The sequence below is a fragment of the Pan paniscus genome, chromosome 12 (assembly GCF_029289425.2).
Source record: "Pan paniscus chromosome 12, NHGRI_mPanPan1-v2.0_pri, whole genome shotgun sequence".
NCBI lineage: Eukaryota > Metazoa > Chordata > Mammalia > Primates > Hominidae > Pan > Pan paniscus.
The window spans coordinates 97,224,558-97,241,633 of NC_073261.2; the positions used below are offsets into that span (position 1 = coordinate 97,224,558).

The following is a 17,076-nucleotide window of genomic DNA, read 5'->3' on the forward strand; positions in this document are numbered from 1 at the left end:
TTTAAAATAACAGGATGTTCGAATCTGCTCAAGATTTTCTTGGTAACATCCACAGCTTGGCTTACAAGTCAACAGATGCATATGTTTTTCATAATTCTTAATGTCTCGGAAAATGTAGCCCTGTGTTCTCAGCCCCTTCTTTCCCTAAACACAAAGCCTGCAATTTAGGAGATAATTGAGCTTCCAATATTTGAAGCAAAGAATCCAGTTCTATCTATGCTGCCCCCACCCCCGCGCCAGGAACCTCATCAATGCTCATAACTTCCACTCTTACCTCTATGCAGATGACTCAAATATCTTTATGTCCACCTGGGTTCCACACCTGGGTTTCCAGCTGCCTGACTGGTGTCCCACCCACACCTTCCAATTGCTCCCACCAGCACACCCCACTGCCTAGTGAGAGTTTCGCCCATAGTTCTACCATTCTCCAAGACTTTTCATTATTTTAAGTCTTTCTTGACTTCTCTCTCATTGTCCAGATGCAATGTTTTTCCAGCTTGAGTAGCTTCTAGCTCTATAGGGGGCACAACTAAAAGAGACTTCAGCAATTCCCGGTCAGTAAATAATGTGAATCACATCACTGACTGAAATCCTCAGGAGCAAGGTCCACGTCTTACACATCTCTACACTCCTAGCTATAGGCACAAGTGTGTGATTTACAGTACCTGCTCAGATAATCTCTGCTCAAAGAAAGAGGGGGAGATATGTCATTTGTGGCACTGCCTGAGGAAGCACATGTTACTAGGAAACATATAATATAAAACAGGAGCAATAAATTAGCATCTCATGCTAAACAAAGGGTTCCATTGTTGGGGGAAAAAAACACATCTTACATAGATTCTTTTAAAAACCAAGATGGCACCTTAAAAGTTTTGGCAACTTGCCCAGGGCCCCACCAACTATATAGACCCAGTCTTCACTCCACTCTACTTTTTGAAACTAGTCCTCACCAAGCAGAAAAGACTTCTAATTTACTCTCATAAAGATGCTTTTGGTCAGGCGAGAAGAGAGGTAGAAACCACCCTTTTTCTGGGTCTTCTCACCATTGTCAGTGCTGCCGTCTCGGTACCATGTCAGCTCCCCAAGCCGCAAGCCAACACAGCAACAGACGACAGAGGAAATGTTTGTGTGTTCCAAGAAACGGGGAGCAGACATCCCTGTCCCTCCAAGAAGAATGGATGGCGGGCTTTTCTAGCTCCAGACAGCCCTCATGTCCCCAGTCATCCCAAGGAGCTTGCTCTACTTTTCCGATGGTACGGAGTACATATGAGACTAAATGAGATTCAACAAGTTGGATGGTTCTGCAAGAGATGATGGGAAAATTGGCCCGGGATGCAAGAGGCCTGAGCTCTCATCCCACATCCGCTACTATCTCCATTGCAACCACACAAGTCAAAAGAATGGCAGGGGCCCAAGAGGCACTTGACTCCTTCCCCAGGGCACTTGGCATTTGACTGTAGGTCAAGTATTTTTGTGCACAGGCCCCTCGCTTGCTGGGCCATGGCTCCAGGAAGCAATGTCTTTCCCCATCAAAACCCAGGGCCCAGCAGAGCTCAACATACACTACACAGATTTCGAGAATGAAAGAAAAACAGGAACTTGCCAGAGATGGGTCTCCATCTGCTGTGGTGGAACATCCTTGCAGCAGGCCTTTCCAGTTGGTGACATACCAGAGCACAGGAGGGAGCCAGGAGCCTTTAGGCTGCGCCCCTGAAAGTGAGCACAGAATGCCTGGAAGCCTCAAACTGAGAATGTGGAAGGGTCTGAGTGATTCTCCATGCTTGCTCAGCCTGGCTGAAAATTCATTTCCTCTCTTATTTCTAGAAGGGCTTCCTCACCAAGCCAGACTCATTGTGAAAGATCTCTATGGCCCTTGAAAGCCCTGGAAGCTCTGTGTTGACTTTTACTCATGCTCCTGGTGTCGTTATGCCTAGAGGGGAAACCAAGGCAGGAGGTGGTAAATTACTTCTGAGAGTGGGATGGAGCCAGGAGGGGTATGTTCCCAACTCCTGAGTATGGCCTTGAATGTCCAGCTCATCTCCAGTTTACTGTGCAGAAGTTAAAGACTCCTAGAGCCAAGACACACATTCCTAGCCATGATTGTGTTTGACATGGCCAAGGATGGTCCCAGGAATCCAAAGCGGTCCATCAGCTCCCATCTTCATCTTAGAGCTGAAGTCCATTACACAGATAATAGGAGGGATGTGGCAGGGCTTTTTCTTCACATATATTATTCTAATAGATATGCCTACTGCGACCCAAGCTTCATGACAGCCCATTTTAGAAGACTTTTGCAGAGCAAATTAACTGTGCAGTGATAAATTGGAGAAAGTGTTTTTCCTCTACAGTACCTGCCAGCCCTATCCTAAGCAGCCACGGCCCAGACAAGCCCCAGCAGCAAAAAGGGATGCAGGACACTCCCTCCTTCCGAGCCCACTAAATGGCCGAGGAAGGAATGTGAGACATGGTGCCCAGCTGGCAAATGCCTTCTACCCAGTCCAGCCACTCCATCCTGCTCTGCCCTCCAAAGCGTCGCCATTCCCTCCATCCACATCAGACACAAACCTTTCTGTCAGCTACTTAAAATCATTAAGTGAACTTAATTAGGTTTGTCAATCCCTAAGGCTGGCAGGGTGGCAAATAAGGCATTATATTCGTTGTCCATTAACAGTCTGTTGCCTGAATGAGATGGTACATTTTCTGAGTCGTACGTGAGCAGCATCGGCATTTCTCAGGCAGAGATCTGCCCGTTGAGTCTCCGAGGCGCCCAATTCTGAAGCTGCCCTTCCAGACTTGGCCCACTTCCCAGATGGCCACCTCCCAGATCCCCCCTGAGTCTGTTTTCAAAAGGCGTCTCTGTAGAGCTGAATGAGAAGAGTCAGGGCGAATGCATTCTTTATGCAAAGCCAGCCTCCAACCAAGATCTCTAGCCAAGTCTGTTTTAATAACAAGTTCCAAACTCCACCGGCTGGAAGAAAGAAAAGAAAAAGCAACAACAACCCATGCAATCGAAAGTGTCCTCTTTGAAGAAACAAAAAGAGCTGAGCAGGTACGAACTATGAAGGGTCAGGAGCAAAATCTCTGCTGCTAAGCACTGAGAAAGAGAGGAGACTCCCCTGCCATGTTCTTAGGCAACACAGGTTGGTGAGAGAGTGGAAGGAACCCCAAAGGGCTAACGCTTCCCTTCTCCTTGACCAGGCTGCCCACAGAGAGGAAGGGGAAGGCTCTTCTATCCTGGGGAACCCAGCCTCGTTTCCCCATCCAGAGCTGAGGTTTCAAAGTGGGGCAGAGGAGTAACTGTATGTTCACTAGGACGGCCTGTCCCTCGCAGTCTTGGCAGTGATGTGTCAGGGTCCTTGCTTTCTTTCAGCCAAACCCAGGGTGGCTCACCTGGTACATGTCAGAACCTTCCCTCAGTCCCAGAGTGGTCTACATGCCAGAGCTTTCCTTCAATCCCAGAATGGACCACCTGGTACATACTAGAACTTTTCCTCACTCCCACAGTGGTCTACCTGGTACATGCCAGAACTTTCCTTCAATCCCAGAATGGATCACCTGGTACATACTAGAACTTTCCCTCGGTCCAAGAGTGGTTCACCTGGTACATACCAGAACCTTCCCTCAGTCCCAGAGTGGTACACCTGGCATATGCCACAACCTCCCCTCAGTCCCAGAGTGGTCCACCTGGTACATACCAGAAACTTCCCTCAGTCCCAGAGTGGTATACCTGGCATATACCATAACCTCCCCTCAGTCCCAGAGTGGTCTACTTGGTAAACACTAGAATTTTCTCCCTCAGTCCCAGAGGGTCCACCTGATACATGCCAGAACTTTCCCTCAATCCCAGAATGGACCACCTGGTACATACTAGAACTTCCCTTGCTCCCAGAGTGGGCCACCTGGTACATTCTAGAACTTTCCCACAGTCCCAGAGTGGTCCACCTGGTACATTCTAGAACTTTCCCTCAGTCCCAGAGTGGTCCACCTGGTACATACTAGAACTTTCCCTGAATCCCAGAGTGGTCCATCTGTATATACCACAAACTCCCCTCAGTCCCACAGTGGTCTACCTGGTACATACTAGAACTTTCCGTTAGTCCCAGAATGGACCACCTGGTACATACTAGAACTAACCCCTGGTCCCAGAGTGGTCCACCAGGTACATTCTAGAACTTTCCTCCCATCCCAGAGTGGTCCACCTGGTACATACCAGAACCTTCCCTCAGTCCCAGAATGGTACACCTGGCATATACCATAACCTCCCCTCAGTCCCAGAGTGGTCTACATGGTACATACTAAAACTTTCACTCAATACCAGAATGGACTACCTGGTAGATACTAGAATGTTCCCTCAGTCCCAGAGTAGTCCATCTGTATATACCATAAACTCCCCTCAGTCCCAGAGTGGTCTACATGGTACATACTAGAACTTTCCCTCAGTCCCAGAGTGGGCCACCTCATACCTGATAGAACTTTCCCACAGCCCCACAGCAGTCCACCTGGTACATGCCAGGACTCTTGCTCAGTCCCAGAGTGTGTCAGGTCCCAACTAAGTGTCAGGTCTACCTGGTATATAACAGAATTTTCCCTCAGTCCCTTGGTAGTCTACCTGGTACATACCAGAACTTTCCCTTAGTCCCAGAGTGGTCTACCTGATACATACCAGAACTTTCCCTCAGTCCCATGGTGGTCCACCTGGTACATGCCAGAACTTTCCCTCAATCCCAAAGTGGCCCAGCTAGTAAGTGGTAGAACTCCAGACCTGAGGCCATAGCTGACTCTGGAGAGTGACATGGTAGCTGTACTTCTGGGGGACTCACGGAAAGGAGTGGGTAGAACCAGGAGACTGCGAGAGCCTTGAGGAAGCCTTTCCCATCTCCAGCAAGGAGACGGTGAGCGGTGCCAGAAGCAACCTCTTCTTCACCTATCAGGTAAAGACACACAACCAGGCACCTTCGAAAGTAGGGAAACCTGAATCTGGGTGGTCCTGATGCCCACTCTGTCTCTGGGCCAGCACATCCACAGAAAAGACCCTCCTAGATTGGTGCTGCTCTACCTGCTGACTCCCCATCACCCAGCACCCACAGACCCCATTCTAGACGGCCTCTGCTCCTGCCCCACCCTCCACCCATCCTTCAGCAGCTCACCTTTGTCCCACCTTTGTCCCACTGTCCCTTCCCTGCAGCCTCTGGGGACTGGAGCCATGGGGGAGGGTTGGCCCATGGATGGACAGAGGCACCCATGTGTGGGTGGCCCCGGGTGGACAGAGGCAGCACTGCCTGGTTCCATATTGCTATCTGATTGAATCTTCCTGATGGTTGTGCGTGTTCCTGACTCAAAATATGTGCAATTCACAGTGTCAATCAAACTCTTTTAAGCAGCAGCTGCCACTGCTGTCGCCGCGCAGAGCACTTTAGAAACTCTTCTATTTAGAAACCATTCCAGCCTCAGCCGGCATCATCCCATCCATGCTAAGAGGCCCAGTGGCTGTGAGAGACTTCGCAGATCTAATCTCTTAGTAATAAGGAAGGAAGGCAGAGAGAGGGGCGGGGAGACATGCAGCTTCCCAGGGAGCACCCATTTAGAGGATAGCCACGATTCTGTCCCCCCTCCCCAGGCATACACATGTCATTTACTCGCTCAAGCCCCTCTGGCCTCCTGGAAGTTACACCCCTCATATAGCTCAGCATTGAAACCAGGGCCTGGCTTGGCCCCTGGTCCTGTGAATGACAGATTAGGAGATGATGACCTGGTGGAGAAATGTGCCCTGTGGGGGCACTCACCCCCTGATGTGCAGGCGAGCCAGGCAGCTGTGCCTTCCTGATGCTCCCACAGGGAACCTGAGTCCTTCTATTTACCCTCTCTGTCACTCTAAGTGCCTGTTTTCTTGCTACCTGGAAGCAGCATTTTCCTAAGGGTTGCACCTGCTTTAACAAGACAGCAGTATTAGGGCCCTGGTTTTCCAGTTGAGATCCCAGGCCCGGGCTTTGTCCAGGGTTACAGAGGCTCAAGCCAGAAACTCATCTATGGACTGTTTCCCATGGGGAGACCCCACGGAAATCGTGGCTGTAACCTTGCCAAGATTCGTAGAGAAACCTGATGAAGGCGTGTGAGATGTGTGCAGAAAGGCCTCTCATGCTGTCTCCCCTGCCTCTGCCTCCTCTCCTGGTCCCCATCCTGCTTACTAATCCCATCACAATTATCCTCTAAGAGGTCTTTGATCTTGCCACTGTCCTGTTAGAAACCTCCAGTGGCTCTCCATTTTCCCTGAAATAATGGCAGAACCTCCTTGCCTGATCTCTGTTCAGAGGTCCACACCATCTTTACCTCCTTCCTCACTCCTTGCTCCCCAGCAGGACAGGTCCTATCCCTGCCCACATGGCCCTCACACCAGTTCCTCTGCTCCAGACATCTCCTCCCTGCACTGCACTCCCACACCCACATCCTCAAGCCCTTCCCTGCATTCAAAACCAACTTAAATACTGCCTTCTCTGTGAAGCTGTCCTGATCTCCCCACCCTGGTGTAATTCCCCCTTCCTCTGAGCTCACACACTGCTGTATCTGCACCTTTATGAAGCATTGACCTCCTTCTACTTTATTCCACACCAAGGTACAGACACTTCATCTTCACACTGGACAATAAGTAACTTGAATGCAGCATTCATGTTGATTTCTCTTAGAATGCCCCATAGACCTATATGTAATAGCTTTACAGGAAACAAAAACAGGTGTGTATCAAGGTTGGAATGAGAGATGCCTCTCAGAGGCATACACCCCAGTGCCGGGGTGGCAGGGGCTGAGGGTCCTTGTGCTGTCCATCCCCTCTTGCACACTCATCTGGCATGCCCAAGCTGCCCAGAACAGGATTTGAAGGTTCTCCATCAGGCACTTCTCCTTCCACACCCAACCACCAGCACACACTATCCTGACTGAGGGTAGCATGGAGACTTCTTCATGGGGAATATGGCCTGAAGGGCCAGCCCCAGTGATGCTGGCCATGTCTACAACAGATTTGGGCATTTCTTCTTTAGAATCAAACCAGATTTGGGTCCTGTAATTGTGACTTTCAGACAGAAAGGATTGTTTCTGAATGACCAGATCTCACAAGATGGTTGAAAGCACAGACAAATGTATGGAGTAGTTCAGTTAAGCATAATCGATCACAGTTATTCAGATAAAAGTTTTGGGATTTAAAGCTTTGCTCCATGGAAACAGTAATTGTTCTCTGGCCAGGAATAACCAAGCCAGCATCTAACAAGCCAGCATCTTCTACACGTTGATCAGAGATCATCTGCACACAGGCGCAACGGGAGCTTCCAACCCCTGCTGTAGTTTACCCACTGGCTAAAGCTTTGCTGCCTCACTGCAAATCCATAAGAGCAAATGCCCTTTCTCTCCATATCTCTTCCTCTGCATCTTTCCTCCCACTGTTGACATCCCATTTCTTGTCCTTGTTGTACCCTGCAGGCCCTGTTCTCTCCATGTTGCCAGTGCCACCCTGCTCTGGTTTTCTGCTCTTGACACCCTATGTGGCCAATGCCCTGTGGCCTGCGTTCCCTCTCTCTTCCTCTCTCTCCTTTTTTTCTAACAGCTTTATCAAACTAATTTCTATATCATAAAATGCACCCACTTTAAGTGTACAAGTCAGTGACTTCCAACAGATTTATAGAGCTGTGGAGAGAGCACCACAATCCCGTTTCTGAGCATTTTCATCACCCCAAAAAAAGCCTAGGTGCTAGTCTGCGGTCAATCCTGTGCCCACTCCCAGCCCCAGACAACCACTAATCTGCTTTCTGGCCCCATAGATTTACCTTTTCTAGACAATTTCTATCAATGGAATCATTCAATAGGCGGTCTTTCACCTACTGTCTGGCTTCTTTAACTTAGCATCTTTGAGGTCCATCCATTTTATAGCACGTCTCCGGGTCCGTTCTTGACCATTGACTGGCGTCCCATCATATGGCTGTACCATATGGAGTTTGCCCAGTCACCAATGGATGGGTATGGCTTCCTTCTCTTGGTGTTTTTATACCCATGCCAGAGACCACGCCCTGTTCTGCACGTCATTCTGGATTGACGTTCTGGAGGGTAGGAAAGGATTTTAAGGTTCTCAGGAAACCTTCACTTAGAGCAGGAAAGGGCCAGCTGACTCTGCTAGCCTTCCGTGGGATGATTTCCCAGGAAACAAACAAACCAAAAGTACTTTCCTGTTTATGTCACTGTAAGGCCTTCCCTGGCCACAGTCTGAGAACCTGGCCCTCCAAGGATATAAAAGAGTGGGGGAAAGAAACAATATCTTAATGGGTTTGTTGTTAACACTTTTATGACCCCTGTGTTGGTTACGAACACTTCCAGGGGTGATAGTCAAGTCGCTTAATATTTAACCACCAGGCAGGCAACCTCCAGTGATGCTGGATGAAACCCAGGATGCTTGAGACCCCTGCTGGGCTAACCAATGGATAAACCCTATGGGTGCTGGTTAATTGGGAAATTGAGGGGTCGGGGCACCAGGGAAGGAGCCAGTTGCCTGAAGCAACAAGCAAGGGGCACTCGTGGAACTGTGGTTCTTTATTGGCTGGTACAGAAGCATTTTAATATTTTAATAATGACTTCAGCCCCACTGGCTGAATGTCAGACCTACCCATTTCTCCTGTTCAGTTCACCCAAACAGGAGACCCAAGCTGGTATTTTTTTCCCCAACTCAGTGCCTTGAAATCACTCCCCATTTACTGAACGAAGCAGTTACTGTCAGATTTCTTCCCATTTCCAAGCATCCTGCACACCCAGAAAGCAAAAGATTTCTCCTCAGATTATCAGGGAGTCCTGGTCCCAGGCCCCAAACTCCAGGCTGGATTTAAGGACCAGTGTGTCAGCCATTAACAGTATGGAGCGATAGTTCGGAAGGGGAAGTGCTCTGCATTGCAGAAGTAGGGGGAGCTGACTGCTCTTCTCTCGCCACTGCTCTGGGATTAGCAAGCCTTTTTCAAACTCACATTCTGAGCCAGGTGATCAGCACACACCTGCTGGATGCTGAATCCTAAGACAAGACCCCCCAGTTTGCTCCTCACACACATTCCTCTTGATGTGTACAGGTTCTGGCTGCGGATGGTCGCATGGTGGGGAAAAGGATCCAGAGCCATCGTGGCTTTTGACAATATCTCCATCAGCCTGGACTGCTACCTCACCAGTGAGTTCACTCTGACCCCAGCACTCTGTCCCCCAACCCTCATGGCCCATGGCCTCACTGTCCCCTCCTCAGCCTAAGCCTGACTGTCTCTCCCACCTCCCTCAGTGTGAAATCTCTCACCCTGAAATCAACCCTCACCTAACTCAGCCCGTGGGGTCTTCTCTATTGCAGTTAGTGGAGAGGACAAGATCCTGCAGAATACAGCACCCAAATCAAGAAACCTGTTTGAGAGAAACCCAAACAAGGAGCTGAAACCCGGGGAAAATTCACCAAGACAGACCCCCATCTTTGACCCTACAGGTAAGGGTTCAGCTCACAAATGTGAGCACAGTAACTTCTTGTTGCAAAAGGCAGAAGAAAGGTTGGTGCTGTCTTTAGGGTGGGGAGCTGTGCTGAAAGAATGAAACAGTCTTTAGAAGGAGTATCACCTACACTCCGACTATGGGGTCCAAGAGGAAGCTGTCTGGTTCTCATATTGCCTGAGCAAAGGAAACCTCTGGAGGTTGTACAAAGGAGCAGCTTCCTCTATGCCTAGGGAATACCTAGGCCCCACCCAAAGGAGAGAACCAAGCTGGCATTTTTTTCCCCAACTCTGCTTTGAATTCACTGCCGCCTTACTGAACAAAGCAAAGCTTACTCTCAGATTTCTCCTCCTTATAAAGAGGGCTGGGCCTGGCCAAGGTTATCTGTTGCACAAAGGTGGGCTACCCCATCATGGGTAAAGCCCCCAAAGCTTCCTTTCAACACAGTTCCCCCAGAGCTCAGATCCCTCCAAAGCTGTTTTATTCAGCATACCCCAAGCCAAGACTTCTCATGGCCCCTTGCCACTTCAGCAGAACTCTTCAGCCTCTGGTTATAAATCACAGGTGTGACTTCTCCACCACTCTTCTATTAGACCAGCGGCTGTGAGCCTAGCCCCGCAGAAGCTGACTAAGGCTGCCCCAGCCCCATGCCAGCCAGCCAAGGGATTTTCCCAGGCAGGCACTGGTGCCTGGGCCTGTGAGGTGTCTTCTGCTATGTATAGCCTGGAGAAACAAGTGTACAACACACAGTCTACCCACACTCTTTTTCCTATAAAAGATAAGTCTTTATCAAAATAATAACAGATCAATGATAAATCTCTAATTTCAACTTATAATGTGAAATCCTTTTTTGGCACAAAGTACAAAAAATGAGGTCCATACCTTTGCCACATCTGCTCTCAACATGTGAACTAGACATTAGCATGGCTTTGTCTTTGAAGGAGTCCTTTCCTTTCTGTCCCATGAAAAGCTGCCCCAGGGCTAACCGTCACCCCTTCCTGATTCCTGCCTGATCTAATCCAGCTGCCAGACCCAGGAGAAAGAGTTAGTTACTTTTCGCATCATCCCTCCCTTCCCCTTTAACTAGAACCATGAAAGACCTTTGTATATTCCTACACAGAGGGGAGCCCGTCCTACAAAACTGCAGCTCTCTCTGCTTTCCCCCTCACCTCCCAGTTCATGCCAATGTCTCACCTGATAGAGGCAGCCTTCTAACTTCTCCATTCAGTGCCCTACCCCCCAGGCCCAGTGATTCACCTCCACTCACTCCTTGGCTCTTTGTCAACTACCACCTCCCTGTCATAAATTCAGGAAATGTATAAATTTATAAATTGAGGGAAGAAGCCAGACTTCCCCTTTTAGTGTGCTAAGTAAACATAGCCATAGCCCCCTGCCCAGCCTAATCAACAGCACCGATTACACAGCAGAGACTCCAGAAACATCTATTGACTAGTGGGTGGCTGGATGCCTGAGCTTGGATCTCAGGTGTCAGCAGCCAGGCCCCTGCAGCCAGCATTTAGGAAACAGCCATCCACCCTGCTCAACTCCTGAGTTTATTGCCACATAACTCCCACTGTCCCTAAAAGGTTACTCAATAAGGGCCTGCCCAATGGCCACTCAGACTAATGAAATCACCAGTGGCTCACACGTGGCGATGACTCCCCCATCACCTCTAAATAAAATTAAAGGCTGGAGGAGACAGCAGCTGGAACACAAGTCTCCCCACTGAGAAACTTGACCGCTCATTCTCAACCCCAGTCTCAGAGCAATACTGAGGTAGTGCCTATGGGTCCAGGCAGACTCATGGAGTCAGAGGCCAAGGCCACACCCAGTCAGTAATAATCACCCAGCAGACATGTGCCCAGCACGGTGCATGGTTACAACAGGGACAGGGCTGAGCCAATTCTCGCCGTTCTGGAGCTTCTGGGCCATGGGAGGAAGGTGGCCTACGAGGCAGCAGGGCATGTTTGCAAAGCCCAAGCTCAGAGCTTCTACCTGGGAGGCCTCCTGAAGAAGGACAGAGGGATAGGCCAGAAGGGGAAGGAAAGGAAAGGAAAGATCATTGAGCGTGGTCCCATAGCCTAGGTTATTTCACACAACAGCTTGTCCTCACACAGGCCTAGGGACAGTTGCTGTTTTTACCATTGTAGGGATGAGGAAAATGGTATGGAAGAATTTAAGGGCCCCAAGGCTGGAAGGCAGTAGGGCCAGGAAGTCAACCTGGAGTCCACATTCTTTCACCCAACTAAGCTACTTCTAGGTATCAAAGTCTCCAATCGGAGATAAACACTAAAAATGGAAAAGAGCAGGGAAGAGTTCCAGCCAAGAGGCCCTGAACGAACAGTAAACAAATCAGCTCCCAACCTTCTGACAAACAATCAAGGAGACAGGATAATAAGATTTTTCTTTCCAAAGTTCAAAGCTGTCAGTTTCTGCTGGGCTGGAACAAGGTGGTTGGTGGCATTTCAACTCTCCTCCGGGCAGGCTTTAGAGAACTAGAAACTCAAAGGCCCTTTGGGATCTTTTGAGAACAGTTACTGACAACACTTCTAAGCTTCCCTAAACATTCCTCACTCCCCACAGCAGCCCTCCCTTCTGATGAGGGACTCAGTCTGACTCCTTGGATCTGGGAGGTTCTTCACCTCCAGGCCCATGGAGCAGAGCTGAGCCACTCAAGTTTCCAGGCTGGGAAAATCCTGTCCAGGTGCTTCATGCAGCATTCTCGGAAGACTCTGAGTCACTTTAGCTAATCAGATGAAGATGCTGAAAGAGAAAATGGGGCAAGTATTAAGTCCAGGGAAATTACATTTGTCAGCTTTGCACATACAGTTACACTAACCAAATGATTAGGGTAATGTGATCACGGGGCTGCAGAGCCAGGTTCTTCTCTCTCTCTCTCTCTCTCTCTTTCCCCCCCTCACCCCACTCCCTCCTTCTCTCTCTCTCTCTCTCTTTCTATCTCTTTCCCCTCCCTGTGACTGTCTCTCTCTGGCAGTAATGAATGTTAGCAGTGAGGAGGAACAGTCAGGCTCTGCCACACTCTTTCCCTAAAAAGCCCAGATTGGGACAAGCAGGCCCCCCAGGGTCCAAGGACCCTTCCTCAACCTCCCTACCCCTCTATCCTTCTCCTTGGAGCTCAGAGGCTGTTTGTGTAGGGCTAGTCTAAGGGAATCAGCTCAGCTAATGGGAGAACCCGCCCAAACTTTGGGCCCAACTCCACAACCCTAACTGTGGAGCCTTGGCATCAAAACCACAGCCTTGCCTCTAGCTATTTGGTGACAGGTGGGTCTGCCATTTTCTGCGTACACATCTCTCGCCAAAGGGGGGATAAAAGCAATTAAAACTATGTAGAGTCATGGGAAAAGCACTGGACTAAAAGAGAGAACACCCCCACTGGGCCCTGGCTGGTTGCACTAGCAAGCCGTGGGCCTGGGGCCATTCTGCTCTGCAGGTCCTCCCGTCGGGGCAAGTCAGCAGATGAGGGGGGTTAATGTGAACACAGACAAGGGCAGAGAGACTGCAATTTTTTTAAAAATCAAGGTTAGAAGTAGACAGTGTCCAAGTCCCTTCCCGTTTCCAGCTCCAAGATTCCAAGGGTTGAAGGGCGATACTATCAGGGAGCCCTGGCTTTATTTGGCCCATATCTCCAATTAACCCATGGCACTGCTAATGTGCCCAGAAGTGAGGGTGACAGGCTGTCCACTTCCACACACGCTCCTGATTCAAGAACAGATGCCAATTCCAATGAGAAAGTTTTATATGTTTCATATAAATTGATTGGGTCTATTTCTGCTAAATGCATTATCCATTCACCACAGAACAACTATTAGAGTTAATAGAATTTGTAGCTAGAGCCATTATGTTCCAAGTACGCCCTTCTGGGGATGACGGCATCCTTGAAGGCAGGCTCCGCAGGCCTGCATCCTCCCTCAGACCCTGTCTTTCCACTCGATAGGGGTCTTTGTTCCCCTCAGAGCCTGCTGCACTCAGGCCCAGCAGGTCCGGCCAAGCCTACTTTAGTAGCACACCCCAATAGAGGAGGCCTCTTCCCTTCAGAGTCACTCCGTTCCTGAATCAATGATGTATTCTAATCCAGTTCCGAAAAATCCTGGCCTCTTCCTTGCTAGCCTTGCAGATAATCCCATGCTGGGGACAGGGAGGAAGCCAAGTCCCTCTCTTTAGCCACAGCTCATCATTGTATCCCAGCCTTGAAGGTGGGAGGTCCAAGATGTGAGAAGTCCAGAGACAATTCAGAGCAGGAAGCAGGAAGTTCCCTCTGGAGGGAACTCAGATAGACTCTTGCGTTAATGGCATCATTAACAGCTTTCCCCAGAAATCCCCAGTTACGGACACAGTCCAGGACTCACAAGTGCAGCAGTGAGCTGGCCAGCCAAGGAACTAGATTCAGCCCCAGGTTTCTCCAAGTGTGTCCTCAAACCATCAGCATCTGGGTCCCCTGGTGTCTGCAAGTGCTGCTTGTTAAAAATGCAGATTCTTGGGCCCCTGTCAACCTATGGAATCCGAATGTCTGGGAGCAGGAAGTCAAAATCCACATTTTTAACCATCCCTCAAGGAAAGTTTGATTAGCAAAAAAGTTTAGGAACCCGGGACTGCATCGTGACCTACAGACAAGGAGCCTGGCCCAAAGCAAAGGCTTTGCATCACATTCCCTCTTCACGCAGCAATCATAACTGCGATTCATCAAGCACTGCTGTGTGCCAGGACTGTGCTGAGCTCTTGGTGCTATCATAGTATCCCCCTTTAACAGATGAGGTCCAGAGAGGTGAACTAACTTGCACTAAGTTAGACAACTTGTGTAAAAGGCAAATGATCACGTTTCTTAAAAATCATGCAGAAAGTGAAAATTTCTAAGCCAGATAACATTTAGAAGGTCAAAGTTGTGATAAAGAAATCTTTTAGGAATCCCATTATTGAATAGGTCTTCGAGAGGGATCTCTCTTTCATTACTGAATAGATCTTCGAGAGGGATCTCTCTTTCATTACTGAATAGGTCTTCCAGAGGGATCTGGCTTCTTATGTTAGTTTTCGTTTCAACAGAGCACATCTGCATCTTCACTAACATTCAAGACGGTGCCCCCAGGCAGGCAGTGTTCCCACGCACATGTAAGAAAGCTGATAATTGCAGCTAATTGGCATTCCTCCATGCTCCCCAGCCTTCACTGGTGCACTTGGAAGGCACTTCTGTTAGCACCCATTCAGCTGGGGGGGGACTGTTCATTAAGGGGTGGCAGGCATGGGACCGTAGTTAGAACCCTTGGAGCCGCTTGAGACACTGGTCATTTCCCTGCTCAGCTGCCCTGCTGATTAACCTCATGCTCTGTGTTCTCGCTTATTTTAGATTATCTCGCTAATTTTAGATTATCACCTATTTATAGCAAGCACACTAGCGATGACGCAGGAAGTACCAGCCTTAACAAGGCTCTTGGGACCCCAGTCATCGCAGCACGTTCGGCGCCCTCCCAATTAGAATGTCACTATTCATTTGGGTGTGTCTCCCTTCCCTGGAGCAAGCACGGCTGTGCTCCAGGAAGAGAGATGGCAAAGAACTAATTTGTGATTCATGATCCCATTACCAATGCTAATGAGTCTCTTCCAGTGGAAGAGGCTTTCATGCTGGAGAGCCAGTCAGCATCCCCAAGAGGTGGACATCAGTGAACACCAGGGTTGGCTTGATGGTGAGAAAGCACTTCTCCAGGGACCTGGTGACGGTGACAGGGTGGAACTGGAGGCTGGGCTGAAGGCCAAGCACCCATCAGCAATAGAGCTTCCCAGAGTGTGTTCCGCCATTTGTCAGCCACCTCCTTCCATCTGAACACAGGGTGACAGTCACTAAGCTCATTCAGTGTCTCTTTCATTTGATTCTCACAGACTCCCTGAGAGAGATGTCACTATGAGGAAGCAATATAGCATCTTTTTTAAGAGCACAGACTACCTGTGTCCAAACCCCAGCTATGCCACTCACTCTAAGCACCTCCCTTCTGCTGTCTGTGCCTTTGTTTCCTTGCATCAAAAAATGGTGCTTAGATTATCAATGCTTACATCGCTTAGGTTTGATGCAAGGATCACATACGTTTATATGTATTCAGGGCTTAGAGAGGTGCCTGACACATAAGGAGCTACCTGAGCCATCATTTTCTTCCCATTTTACAATTGAGGAAACAGAGGATCAGAAAGATTATGTGACTTGACCCACTAATCAAATGCAGAGCCAGGGTTCAAAGTCAAGCCGGCTCACTCCAAAGTCTTTCCAACTCTAAGTCCATGCCTGTTAGGAACAATACTAAATACTGCCCAATTGCTGACCAGCATAAGGGAGAAGCTCTTGCTGCATCCAAATCAGCTGTTTTCTTTCCACTCGGGAGATTCAACTCAGCGCCCAATGCAGACATCATTGCTTTCCCTGAATCCCAAGCCTAGGGACTAACAGCTCATATAGTTCAGTTTAACAAGCATGTACTGGGTGCCTGCTCTGTGCCAAACCCTATGCAGGGGCCTGGGGCTCTGAGGCTGTGAACGAGCCAAAGTGTTCTCTTGAAAAATGATCACCCAAAGCTTCGTCTGCATAAGCCCAGTATGAAGCCACTACTATCCCAGCACAAGAGAGACTTCTGATTCTGATCACCTCTAGAACCAGGACAGGTGCCCTCACTTGACCTTGCCCTAGATGGTGCATTGCAAATTATTCTGAACTAATCATCATTTTCATAATGTGTCCTGTGAGATAGAAAGGCATCAACACTATTATTTCAGAACTTCCCAAACTCAGGCCCTCCTTAAGAAATAGCACAGACTCACCCAGCTCTGACAGACTCAAAGATGCCTCATGAACCTCCAGTCTAATGCTAGGTGGGGGTTGGAATTATGGCAAAGCTGCTGACAAAATGCTTCCACATAAAGTCGATACTGTTGCCCTTCTAAGCAGCAGACAGGAACCATTGCCTTTCTCTCTCCTGACTGGCCTGAGAAAACATGTTGTTTTTTCTCATTTGTTTCAGTGAAAGGTTGCATAAGTGAGAGACAATAAATGATCCAGGAACTCTGGGCTCAGTATGCCTTGATTAAGATCATTTAGCTTGAAGACTAACAGAACACAAAGGCCCCTCCATCAGGGCAAGTGCATTAAGTACTTGTTTGGGAAGACTGCTTTTTTATCATTCTTCTCTCAGACTTGCTGCTTCTGCCTGTAAAACAGCTCTGCATCTTCTCAGAGCCTATTTAGCTCTCTGCTTGTTGCAGCAAAGCTTCAGTGGTTTTGGACAAAGAAAAACATTTTTTTTAATTCATCCGGGCCTGGAGGTGGACAGTGAATCTAGGAGTAAAAAGGTTAAAATGCTAACTCTTGATCGCAAAAGGTGGTCTTCCCAGCTTGCCCCTCTCCTATTGAGAGGAAAAGAAACAAGAGGTGGAATTGCCTTAGCTATCATGGAGTCAGGGAGGAGAGAGAGGGCACAGGGCAGAACTCAGCCCAGCCAGTGCCCTCCCTGCTGGGTGCTTACACAAAAGATGAGGAGGCCAAAGCGTGTACCAGCTGTGCAGCAGGGGATTTGGGGTGCCTGGATAGTTATC

The 17,076-nt window shown here is 48.9% G+C and overlaps 1 protein-coding gene across 1 annotated transcript in view; it reads left to right on the forward strand.

Moving 5' to 3' along the window:
• The window catches only part of ALK (ALK receptor tyrosine kinase), a 732,337-nt gene that overhangs the window by 640,738 nt on the left and 74,523 nt on the right, over window positions 1-17,076 (forward strand). Inside the window, exons 10-11 of the mRNA XM_003827145.4 lie at window positions 9,093-9,187; window positions 9,359-9,487. Of these exons, the coding sequence (XP_003827193.2) occupies window positions 9,093-9,187; window positions 9,359-9,487 (224 nt within the window). The remainder of the gene's footprint in view (window positions 1-9,092; window positions 9,188-9,358; window positions 9,488-17,076) is intronic.